Source organism: Salvelinus sp. IW2-2015, linkage group LG13 (genome assembly GCF_002910315.2).
Source record: "Salvelinus sp. IW2-2015 linkage group LG13, ASM291031v2, whole genome shotgun sequence".
Classification (NCBI taxonomy): domain Eukaryota; kingdom Metazoa; phylum Chordata; class Actinopteri; order Salmoniformes; family Salmonidae; genus Salvelinus; species Salvelinus sp. IW2-2015.
In genome coordinates, this window is record NC_036853.1 from 8,890,836 (window position 1) to 8,913,598 (window position 22,763).

The 22,763-nt window shown below is 43.1% G+C and overlaps 1 protein-coding gene across 2 annotated transcripts in view; it reads right to left on the reverse strand.

The window, feature by feature from the left end:
- Window positions 1-22,424, reverse strand: part of LOC111972074 (protein shisa-like-1a) — a 42,406-nt gene extending 19,982 nt beyond the window's left edge. Inside the window, exons 1-2 of one of the 2 annotated variants that reach the window (XM_023998915.3) lie at window positions 21,826-22,422; window positions 1,955-2,140 (exon numbers count right to left, since the gene is read on the reverse strand). In XM_023998915.3, the coding sequence (XP_023854683.1) occupies window positions 1,955-2,021 (67 nt within the window). In that variant the 5' untranslated portion in view covers window positions 2,022-2,140; window positions 21,826-22,422. Of the gene's footprint in view, window positions 1-1,954; window positions 2,141-21,825 lie in introns of both variants that reach the window. The other variant, XM_070446112.1, reaches the window with a different exon arrangement.
- Window positions 22,425-22,763: the final 339 nt, after the last annotated feature.

Sequence of the window (22,763 nt, forward strand, 5' to 3'; positions counted from 1 at the left end):
CTGTAACAAGATCATGTCTTTGTATCTTCCTCTTAATGATGGGGGGGTAATTATATATTTCTGCTGCTGATGGTAAAGGTATTATCTAATCCTATGCAGTCCAAGCAGGAACAGATTGGTCATTTGAAAGGGGAGAACACTCAGATCTAATGAGCTTGGCTTATTGCCTCACTCTAGGCCGGCTGACTGAATGGCTGACTGACTGGCTGGCTGGATAGCTAGAATTGACTTCCCGCCGACTCTCTCTAATTGTCAAGCTTTTGCGTCCATGCTGAACAGGGAAGTAGAATGAGGAGTGAGGAAGCTGTAATGAAGCCTTACTCCAGAGGTTAAAAGTCAGAGATTGATTTGAGAGACAGAGAAATTGGCTCTTTATTCTACCTTGTATCTTTGCTAGGAAATAAGAGAAATTTGATTGTATTTGATGAGAAAAGGAAAACTTCATCTTGAGGTTTAATAGTATGCAGACTCTCACAAAAGTGTGTGCACTCAAACACACTCACAGCAGTACATTGTCTTCTATCTCATTACCCTTCTTTATCTGTGAAATAACCTCTCACAAATAGATATATGCCACTTAAGCTTCTGAAATACAATTTTTGTCAGCACTCAAATCAGGAATTCATATACTGTACTGAACTGATAGAAAAGAGGAGCTGGCAGATGTCACAGAAAAATATAGATGTCATTTGTGTACATTTTCAGGGACAATTTCTCAAACCTGTACAGCCAAGACCTGTAACTGTATACTGCAAGATAAAGGTAAATGTGATGATGATATATAAATCAAACCAGTGACTTCTAAAAGGTCAAACATCAATCCCAAACTGACATTGGAAAGATAGCTTTTATTTATTCAAAAAATAATCCCATCTAACTCCGCCTCTGGTATTCTGATCCTATAGCTAATCTCATAATTGACAGGATATAAAGGAGGGGTCAGCGGTAATAGCAGGGTGAATTGGCAATAAGGAAGCAGAGCAGCTCGGGATCAGAAGTGGACCATAAAGTCCTCTAATGATGCAAGACTTAAAGAGTTAGGGAGAGGAGAGGCAGACCAGAGGGAAGGCAGTCTCAGTCTTATTAGAGGGAAAACAGCTGGATCTGGTTAGGGAATCATCGTAAACGTTGCCATGTTGTTAATTACATTAACACCTTTACAATTTTAGCAAGCAGTTTGGCTCTATTGTTACGTTTACAACCTCAACCTGTGAGCTGAAAAACAAAAGAACAAGATAAAGTTTGTAGGTTACCGACAGAGTTTCACAAATGCAGTAATCAACATTGATGTTTTACCATGCAGAATACTGTTCCTGAGACAGCTATACACCAGCCTTGCTTGCCAGACTCACAGGCAACTATGGGAAAAGACTACACACTTAAACACAAACACTGTGACGGAGCTGGCCATACCCTGTGCACATCAAGAGGTTCAAATAATAACTGGACTGATAAAAATGGTCAGAATTCAATAAATATTTATTAGGCTATAAAACAAATGTTTTTAAAGAGGTTAAAACCCAGACCATGCTAAAAGGTTATTAAAATAAAAACTTTTCCTGCAGAAAATATAGTCTACCTTTTCCAAGCATTTTTTCCCACTGTTCAAATAGACCACCTTTCAAGACACAAACCAACACACCTGAAAACAGTGAAATTGACAAGACAAACTACTGAAATGTTGAGGATGAAGTTGATGTTAAATGTACAAATATGTAATGGCTTGAATAATGTCCGTTTTGAGCCCAATTAACACACAAGTAACAAAATCACACATTTAAAAAAGGTGAAAGTGAAGATACATTGAATGCAATAAAATGCCATCTTCACGCATGCACGCACGCACGCACACACACACACACACACACACACACACACACACACACACACACACACACACACACACACACACACACACACACCATAACAAAGAGGTGTATAAAACCGCACTGACCTGCGGTGGACAGCAGGAGGAAGATGACCGTCAGGACATTGAAGGACTGCCGGCTGGTGACAGTCATCTTCGGGTCCTCATATAGGACAGAGGACAGGAGGGGAGATTCTCTGCTTTAGCTGTACCAGGACATCATCTGCTCTCTGACCCAAACAATCACATTGCTGCTGCTGTCCGGTGAGCAACCTGGACGCAACAAGAGAACCAATGAATCACTTAATTAGAATAAATGTATGTATAAAGCCTGTTGTGGAAGAACTATATCAACAGCTGTCGAAAAAGGGCTACAGAATCTTTGGATCAAATAACATAAATCTAACCACAGGTTATTTTCTCTGATTGGACAATTGCACCTTGCAGCATTCACAATGGACCAAAACGATTTGAAAAAGTGTTTCTCACCCTTCTAATAGTTGTGATAAATAGGAGTGCTTGTGTTGGTAAATGTGGGACTCTCTCACCTAGTGATAAATCATACAAAGTGAGAAGAGGACCCTGTCTGGCTACAGAGGTGTTCTCGATGAGTCTGCTTGTAGTGATGCATCACAGCAGTTCATGGAGGAAATCTCTCGTTTAAATACTGAGTGTCCCCGCGAGGCCTGTGTCGTGGCTGCCATTAGCATCGCACCACTCTATCAAACCTGTCCAACATCCGTACACTGTGGCTTAGTGAGATAAATGACTTAGGAGGCACACTTTGTGAGGATTGAGGACTGTTTCTGCTCTTGGACAAGTTTTTGCCTCTTGTTTATGCTTAAATTAAGGATGAAGTGCAATTGGTCACTGTGTGTTCCTGTGGATTAAATGTTCATCTGAGATTGTGAAATTTAAAACCACAGACTTTGTCATCAAACACTCTGAATAACCATGAAGGGTTTTAGTTTATACAAAAGTTAGTGTGACAATCTCCTCTTGCTCGTCTGAGATACAGATACAGAAACACTCATCAGCAGTGTAGCTACATCTGTCAGAGCTAGGAGGAATCCTACATCTCCCAGGGGGAAGAGGAGAAAGCCTGGTGAGGCTGGTTCCTGCTTCATAACGTTGACGATGCAGAAAATGTGGATGTCTGTCTGCTGAGGCTGTTGGTCTCTATCACTCTGTGTGATTTCTGTCAATCTTCCCATACCTGGTCCTGTTTGGTGCAGTATATCTAGCCCTGGCCTGTATGTCCCTGACAAGAAAAGGGCAATAGGTACTGTTGGAACACAACCAAAGCCAGATGGCCGCCATACTGTATAGTGCAGTAAGGAGAGAATAGTGTTTGTGCCATTACAGTATAGCGGGGCTTTTTCAGTTTTTGTCTTTAATAGCTCTTTCCTCCTCAGGGAGGTAGTCAGAGAGTCTCTCTAGACGGAGCCTGTTAGGGCAGCCTTTCCTTTCTTTTCCTCTGCCTTCTGGAGAGAGAGAGGGAGAGGGGGAGAGAGAGAGAGAGAGAGAGAGAGAGAGAGAGCGAGAGAGAGAGAGAGAGAGAGAGAGAGAGAGAGAGAGAGAGAGAGAGAGAGAGAGAGAGAGAGAGAGAGAGAGAGAAGAGAGAGAGGAGAAGAGAGAGAAGAGGAGTGAGGAGAGAGAGAGAGAGAGAGAGAGAGAGAGAGAGGATGAAGGTATCGTGTTCTGTCAGACAACATGTGACTCGTGGCCAGGGATTCCCATCCTCTGAAAGATCCTCCTCCCTCCTCCCTCCTCCCTCCTCCCTCCTCCCTCCCCCAGGCTGTCTTTCACAGGGTTTAATGAATTCTGCCTTTTGAATCTTTTTTTAAAATGTGGAATCTCCCCTTTGTGTCATCGGCTGTCCTATTTAAGTCTACATGGTGTAAACAGACATTTATTCTGATAAACAAAGAATCTGATGTGGAGACAGAAGGTTTACATAATGAGCTTAATGTAAGTGAAGCAGAACCCCTATTCCCAACACACACACAGAATATAATCTCCGGAGTTGAACACATGTACTGCACATGTGAACAGACATGTTACACAGATGAATGGGCAGCAGGCTGTTTGCAGCATGTTAAAGACTGTCCTAAGATGTAACGCAAAATGACAGAATATTCTAGCCATTCTTTCTAAAAACAACAACAAAAACTGAACAAATATTATGCAATGTAAGCATCATTTGCTAAGGAGCAGCACAAATGAAGGAGCAGGCAGAACACCATATTCAATCTATTACAGTATTATGCACAAATTGCAATTTTTTCTGGTCTGGACAGAGAATCAAACAGGAGCTGGACATGTTACCAATTACTCCTGCATGCTGTCATGGTTCCACCTGTCACCAGAGGGTGACAGAGACCGTCCTAGAGACATTTACGACACTCAGCTGTGTCCTATTTAGAGGTGTGTTTTCTGTTGTCTTTTGCTGAAGCTTGAATTATGTGCCGGGTTCGTTTGTCTCTTGAGTGAGTTTATTCGAGACTTAGTGTTTGTTGTTTTCCCAGTGATCCTTCCATTACCATTTCTCAGTAAAGTATTATGTTTATCCTTAATCGCTGATTCCTTGTCTGGTCTCTTCTCTGCACCTGGGTCCAACCTCACCATGTCACAGCAAGCTTCAGCCTACAACACAGAACCAGCAGAGATGACCCAGATCAAGAATGTTGTAAACCACCAAGGAGCACAGCAAGAACAACTCCTCCAGATATCAGAAACCCTCCGGGCGCTTACCAACTCCCTCCACAGTCCAACCTCAACCCAGGAGGAGCCAATGCCCAAGTCTCATCACCCAGTGCTACAGGTGTCTCCGTAGTTCCTCCAGGGAACCTGCACCGGGAACCCAAGATCCCAGCCCCCGAGCGGTATGACGACCACCTGGGAGAATGCAAGGGGGTCCTCACCCAGTGCTCTCTGGTGTTCGAGCTACAGGCATCCTCGTTCCACACCAATCGGGCCATGAATAACTACATAATCGCTCTACTCTCAGGCAAGGCCCTGAAATGGGCTACGGCGGTGTGGGAACAGCAGCCACCATCCTGCAGCTCCATATTAGCTTTCACTGCAGAGCTTCGACCACCCAGTCGGAGGACGAGAAGTGGCCAGCCGACTGTTCAACATCCGCCAAGGGGCCAGACCAGTGGCTGACTTCCCCATTGAGTTCTGCACCCTTGCCGCCCAGAGTGGGTGGAATACGGAGGCACTGGTCACCGCTTTCCACCAGGGGTTGTCTAACTCGATCAAGGATGAACTGGCCTCTCGGGAACTGGGAGAGGACCTCGAGTCTCTGATAACGCTGGAAATCAGGATCAACAACCACCTTTGAGAACGTGTGAGACAGCACTTTTTTGACACTATCCTGGTTTCCTGAGCATCCCAAGCCCCCCGAACCCAGCATTGAGGAGCCCATGCAGCTGGGACACACACGTCTGAGCCCACAGGAGCGTGACAGGCGCATGCGCGAAAGCTGCTGACTCTACTGCGACGGTCCCGGCCATCTCCATGCTACATGCCCAGAACTGACGGGAAATTCCAGGGCTCGCCAGGACAAGGGGAGACCCTGACGAGCTGTGCAGTTACCCCCGGCTACCCAGTCACCGTCTGTCACTACCTGCAACCCTCCACTGGGACAACCGTCAGCACCAGATTCAAGCTTTTGTGGACTCCGAGGCCGCAGATAATTTCATTGATCAATACTTCGCCAGAGAATTACAAATCCCCTGCGTGAAATGTCCCATCCCTCTGCAGATTCAAGCCCTCGATAGATGCCCCATAGGCTCCGGCCAGGTGGAATATCAGACCAAGCCCATTCTACGGAAGGTAGGGGTGAATCACTCTTAGTTCTCTTTTGATCACGGCTCCTGAGAACCCCCTTATCCTAGGGTACCCCTGGCTAGCGCTACGTAACCCACTACTCTCCTGGTCCACGGGACACCTACTAGACTGGGGTGAGAACTGCCAGACTAAATGTCTAAAATGCCCCAAGTAGAAGCTCGCAGTGCCCCCCTGCATACATTGAAGACCAGGACTTCTCCGCTCTCCCTCCCGAATACTTTGACCTCCGGGAGGCCTTCAGTAAGAGGCAAGCCGCCACCCTCCCTCCTCATCGTCCATACGACTGTGCAATAGAACTCCTACCCGGCTCCAACCCTCCCCAGGGCTGAATTTACTCCCCCTCAATCCCTGAAGCTGCAGTCATTGACAATTACATCCGGGAGTCGCTGGAGGCAGGTTTCATTTGCTCCTCAACATCCCCAGCTGGTACAGGTTTCTTCTTGGTGGGAAAGAAATATGGAGGTCTGTGTCCCTGCATAGGCTATGTAGGAGGGCTGAACAGGATCATGATTAAGAACCGTTACCCCCTACCCCTGATGTGCGTCACCTTGGAGCTGGCCCAGGGGGCCCAATTCTTCACCAAACTGGACCTCCGCAAAGCTTACAATCTAGTGAAAATCAGGGAGGGAGATGAATGGAAAACTGCCTTTAACACCCGTAGTGGCCACTACGAGTATTTAGTCATGCCATTCGGATTATCAAACTCACCGGCAGTCTTCCAAGCATTGGCCAATGACACTCTTAGCGATATGTTGAATCGGTTAGTCTTTGTTTACCTCGACAACATCATGATCTTCTCCAAGATCCTTCCAGAACACATCCTGCACATCCGCAGTCCTGAGACGCCTTCTGCAGAGTAAACTATACGTCAAGATTGAGAAGTATGAGTTCAATGTATCCCAAGTCTCTTTCCTGGGCTACATTATCTCTACTGCCAGCATCCAAATGGACCCTGTTAAGGTTAGGTCGGTCACTGACTGACCCTGTCCCGCCTCACTCAAACAAGTCCAGCGGTTCCTTGGGTTTGCCAATATTTACACGCGTTTTATACGGAACTTTGGTGCGGTGATAACGCCTCTCACGGCCCTAAACCGCAAGTCCCAGACCCGTTTTGGCTGGACTCCCGAGGCTGACAGGGCATTCATGGAGCTCAAGGGACTTTTCACCTCTGGACCCATCCTCATTCATCCTGATGCTACTCATCCTTTTGTAGTAGAGGTGTACGCCTCGGACACTGGAGCTGGGGCTGTCCTTTCACAGCGGAACGACGGGGACAAGAGAATGCACCCATGTGCCTTTCTTTCCAAGCGGTTCTCGCCAGCAGAACGCAACCATGATGTAGGCAACCGGGAGCTCTTGGCAGTCAAGTGGGGTCTTGAGGGGTGGAGACACTGGTTAGAGGGGGCACCTCATCCTTTCATGATCTGGACGGACCATAAGAACTTGGTCTCCATTCAAGAAGCCAGGAGGTTGAACGCTTGCCAAGCAAGGTGGGCTCTGTTTTTTAACAGGTTCAACTTCACTCTAGCCTATCGCCCGGGATCCAAGAATCAGAAAGCAGATGCCCTGTCCCGCCAACACGATGTCTCTAACGAGGAGAGGGGACTCCGAGCCCATCATCCCCAGCTCCCGCATTGTGGCTCCTGTGTTATGACAAGCCCAGACCCAAGAACCTGACGCTGGCGGGGTCCCACTAACAGACTTTATGATCCACGATCAGCCCATTCTCAAGTGTTACAATGGAGACAGTCCTCTAAATTAACTGGGCATCCAGGGGTTAATCTGGTGGCCCAACATGATTGAGGATGTGAGATCCTTTGTTGCGGCCTGTTTCACCTGTGCCTAAAGCAAGTCATGACAGCTCCAACCTCTGCCCATCCCCAGCCGGCCCTGGTCCCACCTGTCCGTAGACTTTATCACAGGGTTACCTCCATCCCAAGGTCTTATCACTATCCTGGTGGTCGTTGATCTATTCTCCAAGGCAGCCCATTTCATTGCCTTACCCAAGTTGCCCTCAGCGAAGGAGACTGCTGATCTCATGATTGCCCATGTCTTTTGACGACACGGATTTCCCCAGGACATTATTTCGGATTGTGGGCCCCAGTTCATCGCGCGGTGTTCGAAAGCCTCCTGCTCAATGTGGGGGGAGGTAGTGAGTCTCTCCTCGGGGTTCCACCCACAGTCGAATGGGCAAACGGAGCGGGCCAACCAGGAGCTGGAGAAGTTCCTCCGCTGTTTCGTCTCCACACATGCCAGCAACTGCAGCAAGTTCCTTATCTGGACGGAGTATGCTCACATCCCACTGCCGGTCGCCGTTCGAGTGTCAGTTCGGGTACGCCCCCTCCCCTGTTTCCTGATCAAGAGGCCGAAGCGGGGGTGCCATCAGCCGAGGCGTTCATCCTCCTTGCTCCTCTCATCTGCCTGACACCAACACCAGGCAAACCGGCGGTAGGGCATCACTGATTCACCTGTATTTGTCTCGTTGAAATGCCTACATGGAGCGCTAGCCTTGATGTCTCCTCATTTCCTATAGCCATACAAATAGCTTTTTTGGTTGCAAGCCCTCTGTCTATCCATCCTAATGTACAATTCTACTGTGCCAATCTGTCCCCCGAGACACAAGAGGAGTGAGTTTGTGGGGAAATAAGATTAGCTGTCCGAACACAGGAGATTGAGCATTCCGGTCAGCTATCGTCTCCAGGCATCAGTTCCCATTCCTGGTCTCACTGATGGTCTGATTGATGCTCTTTATGAATTCATATCCGAATGAATTGGATTTTATTCCAGTTTTATGACTTTAGAGTTTCAGCTAGAGACTGTGCTGTGGTCCATTATGAGCCAACATTTGATAGCTGTAGTAACGCTGGGATCTAATGACTGTAATTGACACACAAGCCTCGACAGCAGATCATGATCAAATAGCTTAACGGGGACCATCCGGTGCTGTGCTTTCATGCTCTGGTCTTTGTGTGTGTGTGTGTGTGTGTGTGTGTGTTGTTGTGTGTGGTGTGTGTGTGTGTTGTGTGTGTGTGGTGTGTGTGTGTGTGGTTTGGTGTGTTGTGTGTGTGTGTGTGTGTGTGTGTGTGTGTGTGTGTGTGTGTGTGTGTGTGTGTGTGTGTGTGTGTGTGTGTGTGTGTGTGGTGTAGAATGTATAAGACTCTTTCCTTTGTAGAGGTGGCATTATTTTATGAAGTATATCCTTCCTTTGGCATGAGTGCATTTTGTTGTCCAGTTTAAATTGCCATGCTTGAAATATCAAAAGCACAAAATCCCCCCTCCAAATTCGAGGTGCCTTGTGTACATCATACCTGCTGTTCCCATAGTGACGGCTCTGAAGAGGATGTAGTTCTGTCCTTTTTCTAAAAAGATTAAAATCCTCAAAATAAACATAAGGCAGTAGGGTGCACATGTAAATGGACTTGCGGCTTGAGGTTGCCTGGGAAACCTTCTCTCACAAAAGAGACGGGGGGGAAGAGTGGTTATTGCTCTATCTCGTGAGTAATTAGCGTCTGTGGTAGTGAACAGGAAATTCAAAAAAAATAAAACAACACGGCAGGGTTACCATGCCAGGGAGCGTGGTGTGTTTGTGGTGAGTGTGGCCCATACTACTTTAATGGGTTGCTGTATTATGTGCCTGCCTGCATGGGAGGATTGTTTTTGGCTTGTAATTAAAGCTAGAATCCTTAGTTGCTACATACATTTTTTGGACTTATACATGAATTATATATACTAATTGACTCTTGAAGAATATAACTTATAAATGCCTCATGCGCTTAGTTTAACTGTCTCACCACATCAGAACCCCAAATATATGTAAACAATATATGTAAACAAAGTGAACTATAATTTTGATATAATGGATACCTTACATTTCTCCAGGCCCATCCCTCAGCTGTTCACTAAAACACAGGCAGGGTGTCCACTCTATTATTGTTTCAATTAAGGATTACAGTTTTAAGTTGACAAAATCAGAGGAAGCAGCACTGTAATCAAACTCAATTCAGCTGGAGGCCTGTTGAGATGTGTCTGTAGGGAGAAAACGCTGCCCCTCCCCCATCCCACACACTGCTCGTTCTTCTCCCGTCAGAATCCTCAAGGACAGATATGAAAAGTGGGTTTCTTTTTTTTTGGAAAGGCTAGAAGTGGGGCAATTGTGGTGATATTCTTTCCAAAGGCTTCAAAACAACTATTTCGAGCCTGAACGCATATGGGATGAAATAATATTGTCACATCGCTAATTAATATTTTCTGTCTTAGAATATCTCAATATCTCAAAATCAATCTGTGGCAACTGTAGCAATATGCATTTGGCGCTAACATATTTGAAGTTTCCTCATTTCTTTGACTAGACCGATATTGTGAAGCTTGACTTCTCATTGAATATGGATTGATATTGGCAAGTTGAAAGTGATGGAAATAGGATACAGACATAACTTGATTAAGACGTATCCACATGCATGAACCATTCAAAGGCATATATTAGTAACATGTAAAAGCCACCCAGCGGTTTTAAGCAGAGCTGATCTCAATACTCTCTGGGCCAACTTAGAATTAAACTGACGATGATGTCCTTTTGGTGCCAAGCTCACTCAGTAATACAAATATACAAGTAGCCGAGAGATTTTCTAATGAACCTGCCACTGGAGTGTAACAAGTTGATTTCATTATACAATCAAGGCCCTCAAAATAAATTGTGGATTGGAATTTATTAGAACCCCTATCATATTGCACGTTTTTCTCTGTTGCTCTCTACTATCTACAAAGCCCATGCATCCCAGAGGATATAAAATACTAGGGGATATAAAATACTATGGTCCACTTCTCTATGAGAGAGAGAGAGAGAGAGAGAGAGAGAGAGAGAGAGAGAGAGAGAGAGAGAGAGAGAGAGAGAGAGAGAGAGAGAGAGAAGAGAGAGAGAGAAGAGAGAGAGAGAGAGAGAGAGAGAGAGAGAGAGAGAGAGAGAGAGAGAGAGAGAGAGAGGAGAGAGCGGAGGAGAGAGAGGAGAGCAATACTTCACCGTAGATTTCTTTTCATACTTCAGGCTAGCTCTCTCTAGACCCTGGGTCTTCTCCCGGCGGGCACGCGGCTAGATACACAATCGGCGCTCGCGTCAACTTCACTAGCGTCAGATCTTCGTGTTATCTGCGTGCGGTACGTTACTCGGCACCTAGCTACTCACTTAGCTGTTCTTTAGAGAATTCGAGAGAGAGAGAGAGAGAGAGAGAGAGAGAGCAAAATCAGCCAAATTGAATGAGGCTAAGTGGATTATGATCAACACAAAGGAAGCAGCTGCCTGTATTGCCACCAGTCAGCTAGTCAACACTGATGTCTGGCTGCCTGTATTTTTTTGTATTGTTGTGGGTAGCTTTAAAGATGCAGTCCGGCACTTACAAATTTGTAACATATTGTACAAATTGGAATTTGTAACATATCCTACCCAAAAAATATACATTATATGAAATGGATGACATAGTACACCATTTTCGGGGACCCATTTTGGCTCGTGAGCGCTACTTTCAAAACTACTGGCTGAAATTATACAGAATCTTAGAAGCATCGCTTTTAATGGAAACACAGAGGAAGTTTTAAGTATGAATATCTTGTTAGAATTATGTCTCGTTAGAATGAAAGATTTCACTGAGCACCAAAATGTGTTGTAGATTAGATGTACCCACACTAAGCCATTCTCATAACAGCATGGTTGTCTACTGAGATGTTCATAATAAATCATTAGGGAATGATTAAGATCATCCAGTCATTATGGATGATTCTTATTTTCATTAATGTTGCATTAATGTCTCTATGTTGGATTCCATATTTGAAATTCCTATCTGGCTATTTGTCCATGAGGTTATTGGGCTAGGAGTATATTTAGAGGCTAGGGTCAGAGGATGATGTGGTGGCAGTCCAAGAGAAATTAGTTCAGCCCAAAGCACAGTGTCAGAGAATCCAAACAAACAGTCTGGTTGTGTCTGGGAGATACTGTCTTGTCTGCCCATATCAAAGATCACATACAGGGATAGGACATCTCTCTGGAGGATATTTTTCTGGGTACCCATAGCCTTAGTCCTGCTGTTGTGGTTGTCAGACTACTTGCCCAAACTATAAATACTGTAACTGAATTTAACAATAAACATATTGACTGAGATGAATGACTTGACATCAATCTCCCTTAATCTACAGGATCGGTGTCCCTATACCGGGAAGGCTGAGCTAACATGCGCTAATGTGATTAGCATGACAGTTGTAAATAACAGCAAACTTTCCAGGACATAGACATGTCTTATATGGGCAGAAAGCTTAAGAGTATGAAGTCCCTAACAAGCCCAAAAAGGGTACTACATCCTGTTATCAGAAGTGTATGTAGAGGAGTGTTGGGTTTGGCACAGCAGATAACCCTCCTTAAACCAAGATACAGAGACACCGCAGGAGATATACACCCAGAGAGCTCAGACTCCACCAGGTCACAGAGGTCACTGGGCAAAGGTCACACACATGCTTCACACACAAACACTGCTTCTGGGAATCACTCTTGCTCTGAGAGAATGCAATATCCACTTTCTATCACTCTACTCTGGGTTTCAAACACTAATGGTGTTTTGGCAGGTGGTTTATATGGACTGTTAAACACCAAAAAGTGGAGAGTTAAGGTGAGCTCTTCCAGCTAGAGCCTGTTTCAAGAGATTGTAATGTGAAGTGTTGGGTGGCTGGGCCTTTACTGAGGAATCCCACCTCGTTACTGAGCCTGTCTGTCCTCTTAACCCTGTTGTGTACGTTTCATGTTAATTAATTCTGTGTTCCTGGTCCAAAATGACCACCCCATTATAGCTGATTATAAATGCATAATAATACATATATTATCACCTAATGTTGTGTTAGATCTTTTTATCAACTAAAGTTCTTGCGAACATTACACGTTTTGAACTTCTATTTGTTATTTCATGGCCTGTAGGCCTCATTGACCTGAGCTCATACAACTCGTTTTTGAGTAAAAAAAGTATGGATAAGTATGCATAATGCATGGATGATTTTGACTATAACAAATACTCAGATTAAATATATTGTGCTATTTATCACAGACTACTTTGTGTCAAAGTTTAACAAGGACTCTCCTCCTCACCAGTGTCATGATCAAAGATATGATCAATAGCTTCAAATACAGTATATAATTTGGTCATTGTGCTGCCACAGAATGAATTGTGAGCAAGAACTCAAAAAAACTTTATATACCAGAACTGTGAGAAAAGTTCTATATATTATTGAAACAATGTTGCAATTGTTTGTGAGAATGTCAACAGGTGTGGTTCCCATTGGGGGAAAAATTATATTGGGAAAGGTTCCCGTGGGGGTTGCCATGGAAGCCAAGAAGGGGAGTGAGGTGTGTGTGTGTCTGTGTGCTCAAACACACATGCATGTGGGGGTCTGGGAGAGGAAGTGTGTCCATCTGATGAATGGGCATGAGCCTGAACTCAATTTTATACACTAATTGTAGACTCACCCATTCATTTCTAATGACCGGTAATTTTAAATAAAGCACCGAAAATGTAATGAAAATCATCTAAATGTATTTTGTGTGTTCAGATGCCCTGTGTAGACAAAGTCATGGAACCTTATGACAATCAGATTACATTAACTACATTTTTCAGAGAAAGAACTTGTAAATCAGTCCAATTCGACCGGAACACAGCAGGAGGGTTAATGACCAGAGACACAGCCAGAGTGCCTTCAGAAAGTATTCATACCCTTTGACTTATTCAACATTTTGTTGTGTTACAGACGGAATTCAAAATGGATTGAATATATTTTGAATATATTTTCTCACCCATATACACACATTACCCAACAATAACACAGTTAAAACATGTTTTTTGAAATGTTTCCAAATGTATTGCAAATGAAATACAGAAATATCTCACTTACACACCCCTGAGTCAACACATGTTAGAATACCCTTTGGCAGCGATTACAGCTGTGAGTCTTATGGATAAGTCTCTAAGAGCTTTGCTTACCTGGAATGTACAATATTCTTTTCAAAATTCTTCAAGCTCTGTCAAATTGGTTGTTGATCATTGCTAGACAACCATTTTCAAGTCTTGCCATAGATTTTCAAGCAGATATAAGTCAAAACTGTAACTCAGCCACCCAGGAACATTCACTGTCTTCTCGGTAAGCAACTCCAGTGTACTGTAGGTTTGGCCTTCTGTTTTAGGTTATTGTCCTGCTGAAAGGTGATCTCATCTCCCAGTGTCTGGTGGAAAGCAGGCTGAACCAGGTTTTGCTCTAGGATTTGTTCTTAGCTCCATTCTGTTTATTTTTTATCCTGAAAAACTCCCCAGTCCTTAACGAATACAAGCATACCCATAGCATGATGCAGCTAACACTATGCTTGAAAATATGGAGAGTGGTACTCAGTAACGTGTTGTACTGGATTTGACCCAAACATAACACTTTGTATTCAGAACAAAAAGTTTCTTGCTTTGCCACATTTTTTGCATTATTGTTGCAAACAAGATGGATGTTTTGGAATATTTTTTATTCTGTACAAGCTTCCTTCTTTTCACTCTGTCATTTAGGTTAGTGTTATGCAGTAACTACAATGTTGTTGATCCATCCCCAGTTTTCTCCTATCACAGCCATTAAATTCTGTAACTGTTTTAGTCACCATTGGCCTCATGGTGAAATCCCTGAGCAGTTTCCTTCCTCTCCGGCAACTAAGTTAGGAAGGACGCCTGTTTCTTTGTAGTGACTGGGTGTATTGATACACTATCCTAATGTAATTAATAACTTCACCATACTCAAAGGGATATTCAATGTTTGTTTTTTACCCATCTTCCAATAGGTGCCCTTCTTTGCGAGGCATTTGAAAACCTCCCCGGTCTTTGTGGTTGAATCTGTGTTTGAAATTCACTGCTCAACTGAGGAACCTTACAGATAATTGTATGTGTGGGGTACAGAGATGAGGTAGTCATTCAAAAATCATGTTAAACACTATTATTGCAGACAGTGATTCCATGCAACTTATGTGACTTGTTAAACAAATGTTGTCTCCTGAACCTAGTTAGGCTTGCCATAACAAAGGGGTTGAATACTTATTGACTGAAGACATTTCAGCTTTTCATTTTTTATTCATTTGTAAAAATAAATAAATTGAAAAACGTAATTCCACTTTGACATGGGGTACTGTGTGTAGGCAAATGACCAAAAATATCAATTTAATCCATTTTAAATTTAGGCTGTAAGACAACAAAATGTGGAAAAAGTCAAGGGATGTGAATACTTTCTGAAGGCACTGTAGTTCACCTTCTCAGTCAAGGTGAGGTGATGGAACTTTATAGAAAAGTAACGTACTGTAGTTCACCTTCTCAGTCAAGGTGAGGTGATGGAACTTTATAGAAAAGTAACGTACTGTAGTTCACCTTCTCAGTCAAGGTGAGGTGATGGAACTTTATAGAAAAGTAACGTACTGTGTTTTTTTAAACTTCTGAAACCATATATTAATAAGAAGATGGGACAACATAGTGTTAGCTTGAGGAACGTATTTAGTAAGATGAACCGGATATACTCACAGAGCATTATAGATACTGTAGTTCATCATGCTACAGTGATGAAGCACACTGACCCATTCCATTCTGGCATGCTCTCTAAACAAAAATCGATATCATTATAACTAAAATTCTGTCCCTTCTCAAATATACACTTGGCTCTCCAACCCTGTTCCTTTTTCTCCATCCGTAATCTAGCGTACCTGATTTCAATAATTAACTAGTTGATAAGCTGAATCAGGTTAGTTACAACTGGGGTTGGAGTGAAAACCTACAGGATGGTAGCTCTCCATGAACATGGTTGGAGAGCCCTGCACTAGGCACTTAGATATTAGCTGAATTCTATTGTGATTACTTTTTGCATGATTTCATACAAAATGGGTATGAGATCTCATCGTTGTGGGGTAAAACCTCAAATCTTATTACATGAACATTTTGTGAATATGGCTGATTGAAATAGTAGAAAACACGAGGTGCAATGTTGAAACTTGGTTGTGCATCAGCAGTTTTCCTCTTGTTATATGTCACTCACTGACAGTCACTCAATTAGGCCATGTCAGTAAAACTATTTTTGATTGGTCAATGAGTCTAGACAGCTATCTAAACTTCTAGTAATCATGGCTGAATTACCGACCTGGGCACGCAGGGCACGTGCTCAGGAGCCCTGACCACCAAGGGGCCCCCATTGATGTTGTTAGTTACTCTCACTCAGATATCATATTAACATAGCATAAGTCCTGGCAAAATGTGTAGAATTGCAGGATGTACTTTTAAAACTGTAAAAAAAAAAGTGCTGAGTTAATGTGGCTTACTGTGTAGCGGTTAACTGTTTAGCTAATAGGCTAAGTGTTTGTGGCAATTTTAGATTTTTTTGTTGCTGTTCTCCGACAGTATTTTTGAGTTTTTAAATTGTATAGAAATGCAGTAAATGAGCTTCAACTTTCTTTAAGAACAATTCAAGTTTTCTTAACTTCAGTGTAAAACTAACTGAATTCTGCAACAATTATGGATGATAACGCTCCGAAGGTGTATCAGGGGGAGTTGGAATATGCAAAAAACACATTTCCAATTCACACATGCATATTAATTCACACTTGTAAATGTGCGAAATAGGACAAATATAAGCACCCACCAAATTATTCGTATTATTATTCATATTACTATTATTAACGGTGGGGAAGATGGCTCATTATAATACTGTCTGTTCCAAATATCAGGAGTCATAAATAACAGATCTTATAATGAATCACATTCCCTCGATCATTATCCCAGACAACAAGGCCAATACACACAACTACAGTCATTACTACAGACATTACTACAACAGAAATATCACATGTTCTGTTTAATGCACAGACGTCTCAGTGTCATTTTGTGCAGTTTTCCATGAATATCATTTGATTGTGAAAAGCAGCTGCCAGCTACATCAGTGGATCTGGATCAGAAAGAGACAAAAATCGACTCTCTTACGGATGCACCTTTATTTATCTGTGGTTCCCTCTGTCCCTGTGCCATCCTGTCTGTCAGTACGTTCACACCAGACCACATGGAGATGAGAACATTGTCAAAGAAGGAAAGTACACCTTGCTCCACTTTTAACCCTGAGAACTATATACTAATCTATCGTTCCAGTCCCACTGCTCTGGTGAGTCACTCTGCCGCCAGTCAACGGACACTTAGAGGGAATAGGGGGAAGTCCTGAATATGCCTCATGCATTGGAATCTAAACTGCAGATATGAACAGCTTGGGTAAAAAGATTATGTTACCCACTGAACATCAATGAACAAATAATGAGAGAAATGTTGTCCCTCTGAGCAAGGACAGTGAGTTATGGGTGATAATTGCATCCACTCTCTCATGGTTTGTTTAAACCCAAACCTTGGATATTACTACTCGTGTTCTGAGTGATGTTGACTTAGAGGTCAGTCCATTTTCTCTAATATAGATAATGATATTCTTGGGAATGAGCTGGCACCTTTGATGGTGGACGTGAGGTGAGGTCACATATTCCCTTCGGTCACCTGGCTGTCACATTGCATGTGGACAGACACTAGAGAGGCATCAGGGTCACAGCTTTGACAGTATCCTTTTATCTGGGGTGAAAAGTTCATCCTGTCCTGAAGCTTGGTCAAGTTGAGACAAAGAGGCAGCTAGGGGGACTTCATGCCGTAATGCTAACACATTCACCTGTAATCACGGACGGCAGGTGTCAGACATTGACATTCCTCCCTCATTCACTTTTCGTTCGATCTGGTGGCATTCCCCTCTGTATACACCTACTGGCTGAGCATAGGTCAGTGAACCTTAAGTCTATTATATGGACAGACACACCCCTGCCTCCCCACTCTCCCCTCCTTACTGATCTGTCATTACCTGTTTCCTAATACATGTATAGGACATGTATAGGGTGCACTGTGACACTGGTCTGTCAAAGGTCAGATCCACTAGTCCAGCAATTGGTCACAGGCAGGTAGAGCAAGTAATGAGTATTGACGACGGGGAGCTGAGCTATTCATTAGAGTATGATTCAGACATCGGGCTTTTCAGAACATTGAGGTCCTGCTCCTGTGGATCCATAAATGTTTTTGTAGTATGGATCAAGACATTTTGCCAATGGTAGGAGCATGGTGAGTGGCATGCTGATTCCATGGCATCACAGATTAATTGCTTTCTCGGTCTGATTGTGTTATAATGCAGAGAAGGCTTCAATAGTACCAATATTTGCACAGTTTATATGCGCCATTTAGCAAAGTGCAGCTATTATTGTAATTATAAATCTTGTTTATCAATAGGTCAATACTTCCATAGCCAGGTAGTATAGGATTTAAAAATGTGATGCATGTTCTGTTGACCCAACGATGCACTTCTGTACACAGAGCATTAACACAGAAGCACACAGCACATTAGTATTCAAAACTGCCAGTGGGTGAAAATGTCTCTGAATTTCAACATCATGTTCTTTATTTTATTATTCCTGCTTCTCATTTCAGCAAGGCTTAGATACACAACGAGAGAGAGAGAGAGAGACTCTACCCTCGTGTTGGGTGACAAAGCAACCACCCACAAATAATGTTAATGTGTATACTGATGGAATGACATTGTAGTGAAGGGTGACTACAAACAAATCAACACTATTGACATTTCAGTTTAATGAGTGCGTTTAATGGATTAATGGAATGTGGTTTTATATGGAGTAAACAACAACGACAAGCTTTAATTGTGCATTGTTTTATCCATTGAGCAGACACGGTAATACACAGCAGTAAACGGTGTCTGAATGAATAGAGTTCTCTATTCCTAGTATCAGATGTTACACTTGACAGTGTAACAGGATAGACCGCTAGCTTACTGCGTCTGGCGTCTAATGGTTTTAAATACAAGGCCCTGCGGGCCCACAGACACAGAGGATACACAATACAGCTGATGAGTGGATCAGATGAGATGAGAGTCTATTATACATATATTCCTGCTAGGTTCCTGCTAGAGATGATCATCTGTTGAGTGGAATTGGATACGGGGGAGCATCAAAGGCAACGTCAAGGAACCGACTGCTGTATATGAACTGAGGCTGCCTGCCTGGCTCCGTCAGTCACACAGAGAGAGACAGAGAGAGAGACTCATAGACCCAGCCCAGAAATGGGGAACTCCGTATGAACTTTATGCAGAGATAACTTGATAAGACTGATATTCTATATGGTATTCTGCAAATTTCGACTACAGATGTTTATTAAAGTCATTGACAGTTTTTTTCTTAGCTAACCATCTAAATGGTTTGTTTGTAGACTTGGCATGCTGATAACCTTTCTGTGTTATCTTAAATAAGACATCCCAGTCTTATCCCCCCCACCATGAAAAGCTTATACAATTAAATAAACCTTTCACTTTTCTTTGCTGATAGGGGATAAGTGGTTGTCTCACCTAGCTATTTTAAGATTAATTCACTAACTGTAAGTTGCTCTGTATAAGAGCGTCTGCTAAATGACTAAAATGTCAAATTCTTTTTTTGTGTTAATATAGCCCTATTGGATTGAGGCTATGTTTAGTGCTTTTAATTGACACCTCCCCTTGTAGGGCTCAACAGCTGCCCAGACAGACAGTGTTAGATGTGTGACAGCCTGTGAGACACTAACAGAGTCATGACACTCCAAGCTTTTTTTAGCCATTATCAGACCTACTTCCTCCAGTTCTTTCATGTTTAAGCCTGATAAGTACATCTGCTGGATCTGCTTCTGGCACTGTCTACTGCTGTTTACATCATTTTTTTAAACGTTCACTTTCACTTAGCTAGCTGAATGCAGCTAGCTAGTTTAGCCTACTCAAACACCTGGCTCAAACAGAGAGGGATGTTATGTTAGCTAGCTGGCTATTGCTATCCAACACTGGAACTCTTCCAAGTCAAGGTAAGCTTTTGGTTTTATAAATGAATTGCCGCCAGGGCCCGCCGGTGCAACTGCTAATTCTGACTGTAAACTGTACTGCATGTTTGTAGCGGGTTTACTAGTGTGTTAGATCCCGTAGCTATGTTGACTATGAGGTGACAACAATGGAGGCTGTGCGTAGCGGTTAGCAGTCATGATATGGTTTGGCTTGGAAAGGTTTTTTCGCCTGGTCACAGACAGCTGATGTGTTGTGCACTGAAGTTCCACAAGCGAAGGGAAAAGGTGGGAGGAGGAGAGTGCACAGATAGTTGCGAGGAGCAAAGTGAGCAAAGTGGAGCAAAGGGATCATGCTGTTTGTATGTGGCTGCTATGAAAGTGAACTGTGTTTGCGTGTGATCAGTGGTGTATTCATTCTGCAGATTCTGTTGAAAAACTGTTCTTAAATGGAAGCAAACGGGGATAAACATACCTGAATTTGTCCAATGGAAACTCTCATTTGCAACTGTTGGACTAATTATTACACCCTAGATCAGCTAGATGCAGGCAAGAGTTTGCAAGGCGGTATTGAATGTGTCACTGTCTGTCACCTTGATTACTCATAATTCTCGACCTGTGCCCCTGCGATGTAAACTTTAATTCATAGGCTAGGTTGTAGCAACCTCATGATGGGTACATGACGTTACATTGAGCTGGGTGAATGGAATATGAATGACAGTCACCCAATATGCTGTAATAGAAATAAGGCAAAGCTCATAAATAACAATCTTCCTCCCTCATCTTAAACGGTAACGACCACCACTGGTTTACACTGAGAAATACTGCCCCATGTTCCAACCGAGTGTGTGTTCCTATATATCCTCTCCCTTGTTTAATTAAAACGAGTGAATTCATAATCACTTACAACACAGACCCCCTCAGAGCATTTAATGTAAACTTTTCCATTCACTAAATCACTTTCCCTACGTCAGAGAACAGTGTTCTCAGAGAAGGACCCACGGGCGAGCTACTGTGTAAAACCACCCTGTAAGCATGCTGAAATGCATCCATCAACTACAATTCAAGAGGGAATATGCTACATGCTCTCAGTGCCATGCCTGAATCATTTCCCAGTTTGCAGTCATTAAATGTGAAGGCTCAGCACTGTGTGCATTACCCCTAATGGACACTATCTCAAAATACTCCAAAGGCCACTGTGTCACCCACATACTGTACGCAGACAAATCACAGACATGCACACGTGCACGCACAGACACACGCACACACAAGATGCCTCTGGGCACGTTTACTCAAACAAAAACTTGCAACCCACTGGGCACAGACATCAATTCAACGTCTATTCCATGTTGGCTCAACGCAATTTCATTAAAATGACGTGGAAACAACGTCTATTCAACCAGTGTATGCCCAATGGTAAACAAAGCCCATACGTTTTTTTAAACTAATTTCTTTACACACAAGAGTGTGAATTCTAAATCATTAGTCAGTGAGAAGAAGGCTTTATGTGATATACAAAGGGATTCTCCCTCTCCTCTCTAAATCCTCTCAATGCACCTCCACGCGCCTGATTCCAAGTTACCCACCGACAGCCAATGCCAATCTGCCTTAATTGCCTCACATGTAAAGGGAGAGCTGAGAGACAGAATTTGCTGCCCTCGCCTTTCTTACACTGAGCTCACTCTGCTACCATGGTAGAGAGAAAACACTCCACCTGGATATCAGAAAATAAGAGAGCACACCATGTTTACAACCCAACCCAGAGTGTAACTTCTCTCCTCAGTCCTCACAACAAAAGAGGCAGGCATCCCTCAACGATGAAAACAGTGTGTCGTTTGACGTAGAAAGTGTGAACTTTCTCATCCTTCAGTCTCATGACTGTAGATCTTCTCAACATGATGATGTTGTTTTTAAAATGCTTGCTTTTTGTTGTTGTTTACTTTACAGTTCTTTGAGATTTCTTTATATAATGAATAGTGCTATTAAATCTGAATAAATTATTATATATTGTTATAATAAACTATCACACAAAACCATACAAGCTCATGTGTGTCTTCCTGCATGACTATGGAAAGGACAATGTAAGGATATAAATACACACTGTTATAGTGCAGAAAATAGGTCCACACAGAGCAGAAAGAGAGAAAGAGAGAACTACTAGTTATAAGACCAGCTTTTTCAACTCACCTTTGTTGAGCCTATAAAGGAGGGTCTTTCCTGTTCCTACGTTCAGTCAATGTTTACTCTTTGTTTACTCTTCCTTTGTAGCAGCTTGACACAAATACATCCTCACCCTAAGGACCTGATCTAAATCAACAGCGCGTGAGGGAGAGAGGCAGAAAGGAAATGCCAAAGAAGAAGAAAAGAGCACTCTCCTCAAGTCCGCTGCACTGTATCCAACCGTTAGAGCTCAGCGATAGAGTGTGAAAAAGAGAGAGAGAGGGAGAGAGCTAGAGAGATGAAGCGATACTGAGTGAGTGAGTGAGAGAGAGCTAGCGGCAAGCGAGTAAGAGAGAGAGGAGGGTAGCAAGCAGTGTTCACACTAGGGTGACTCTTTAGCCCCGTTTATACCTGACACTTACATGCGTCCTTCGTCCTGATCTTTTCTTGATCTAGTCTGTTTACACTTGTGAAATCGGGATCACAATCCGTTCACAATGCGTATTTTAATCATCTACACCTGTCTGAAAATGTGGGTAAATCGAATGTGGACATTTTCCAGACACGGCACGCATGTTAGCACCAGGTATAAACGGGGCTTCTGTCTTGCTTTGCGTGTGTGTTTCCTTGCTTTTGTGTGTGTGTTTCAGTGTGCGAGCTATGGCATTCCTCACATGTTGTCTGAAACAGAAGCCACAGGGTCAGCTGCTGTCACCGCTGTCTCTGTCTCTTATCCCATTCATACCAAGACCAAGACAAAAACCCGCCAACTTTAGCATGCCGTCTTCTTTTTACTGCCTTTTCTTTATATCAGAAAGATATTGCCAGTAACAAAGCCTGTACTTTTATTTCCACCAAACGAGGTAGTCATGAATGCGGTATTATATTTTAAAGTCCTGTCAACGGCTCAGTATAAAATGTAAATCATCTTACTGGCTTTGGCACATATTAAGTCATGAACATTC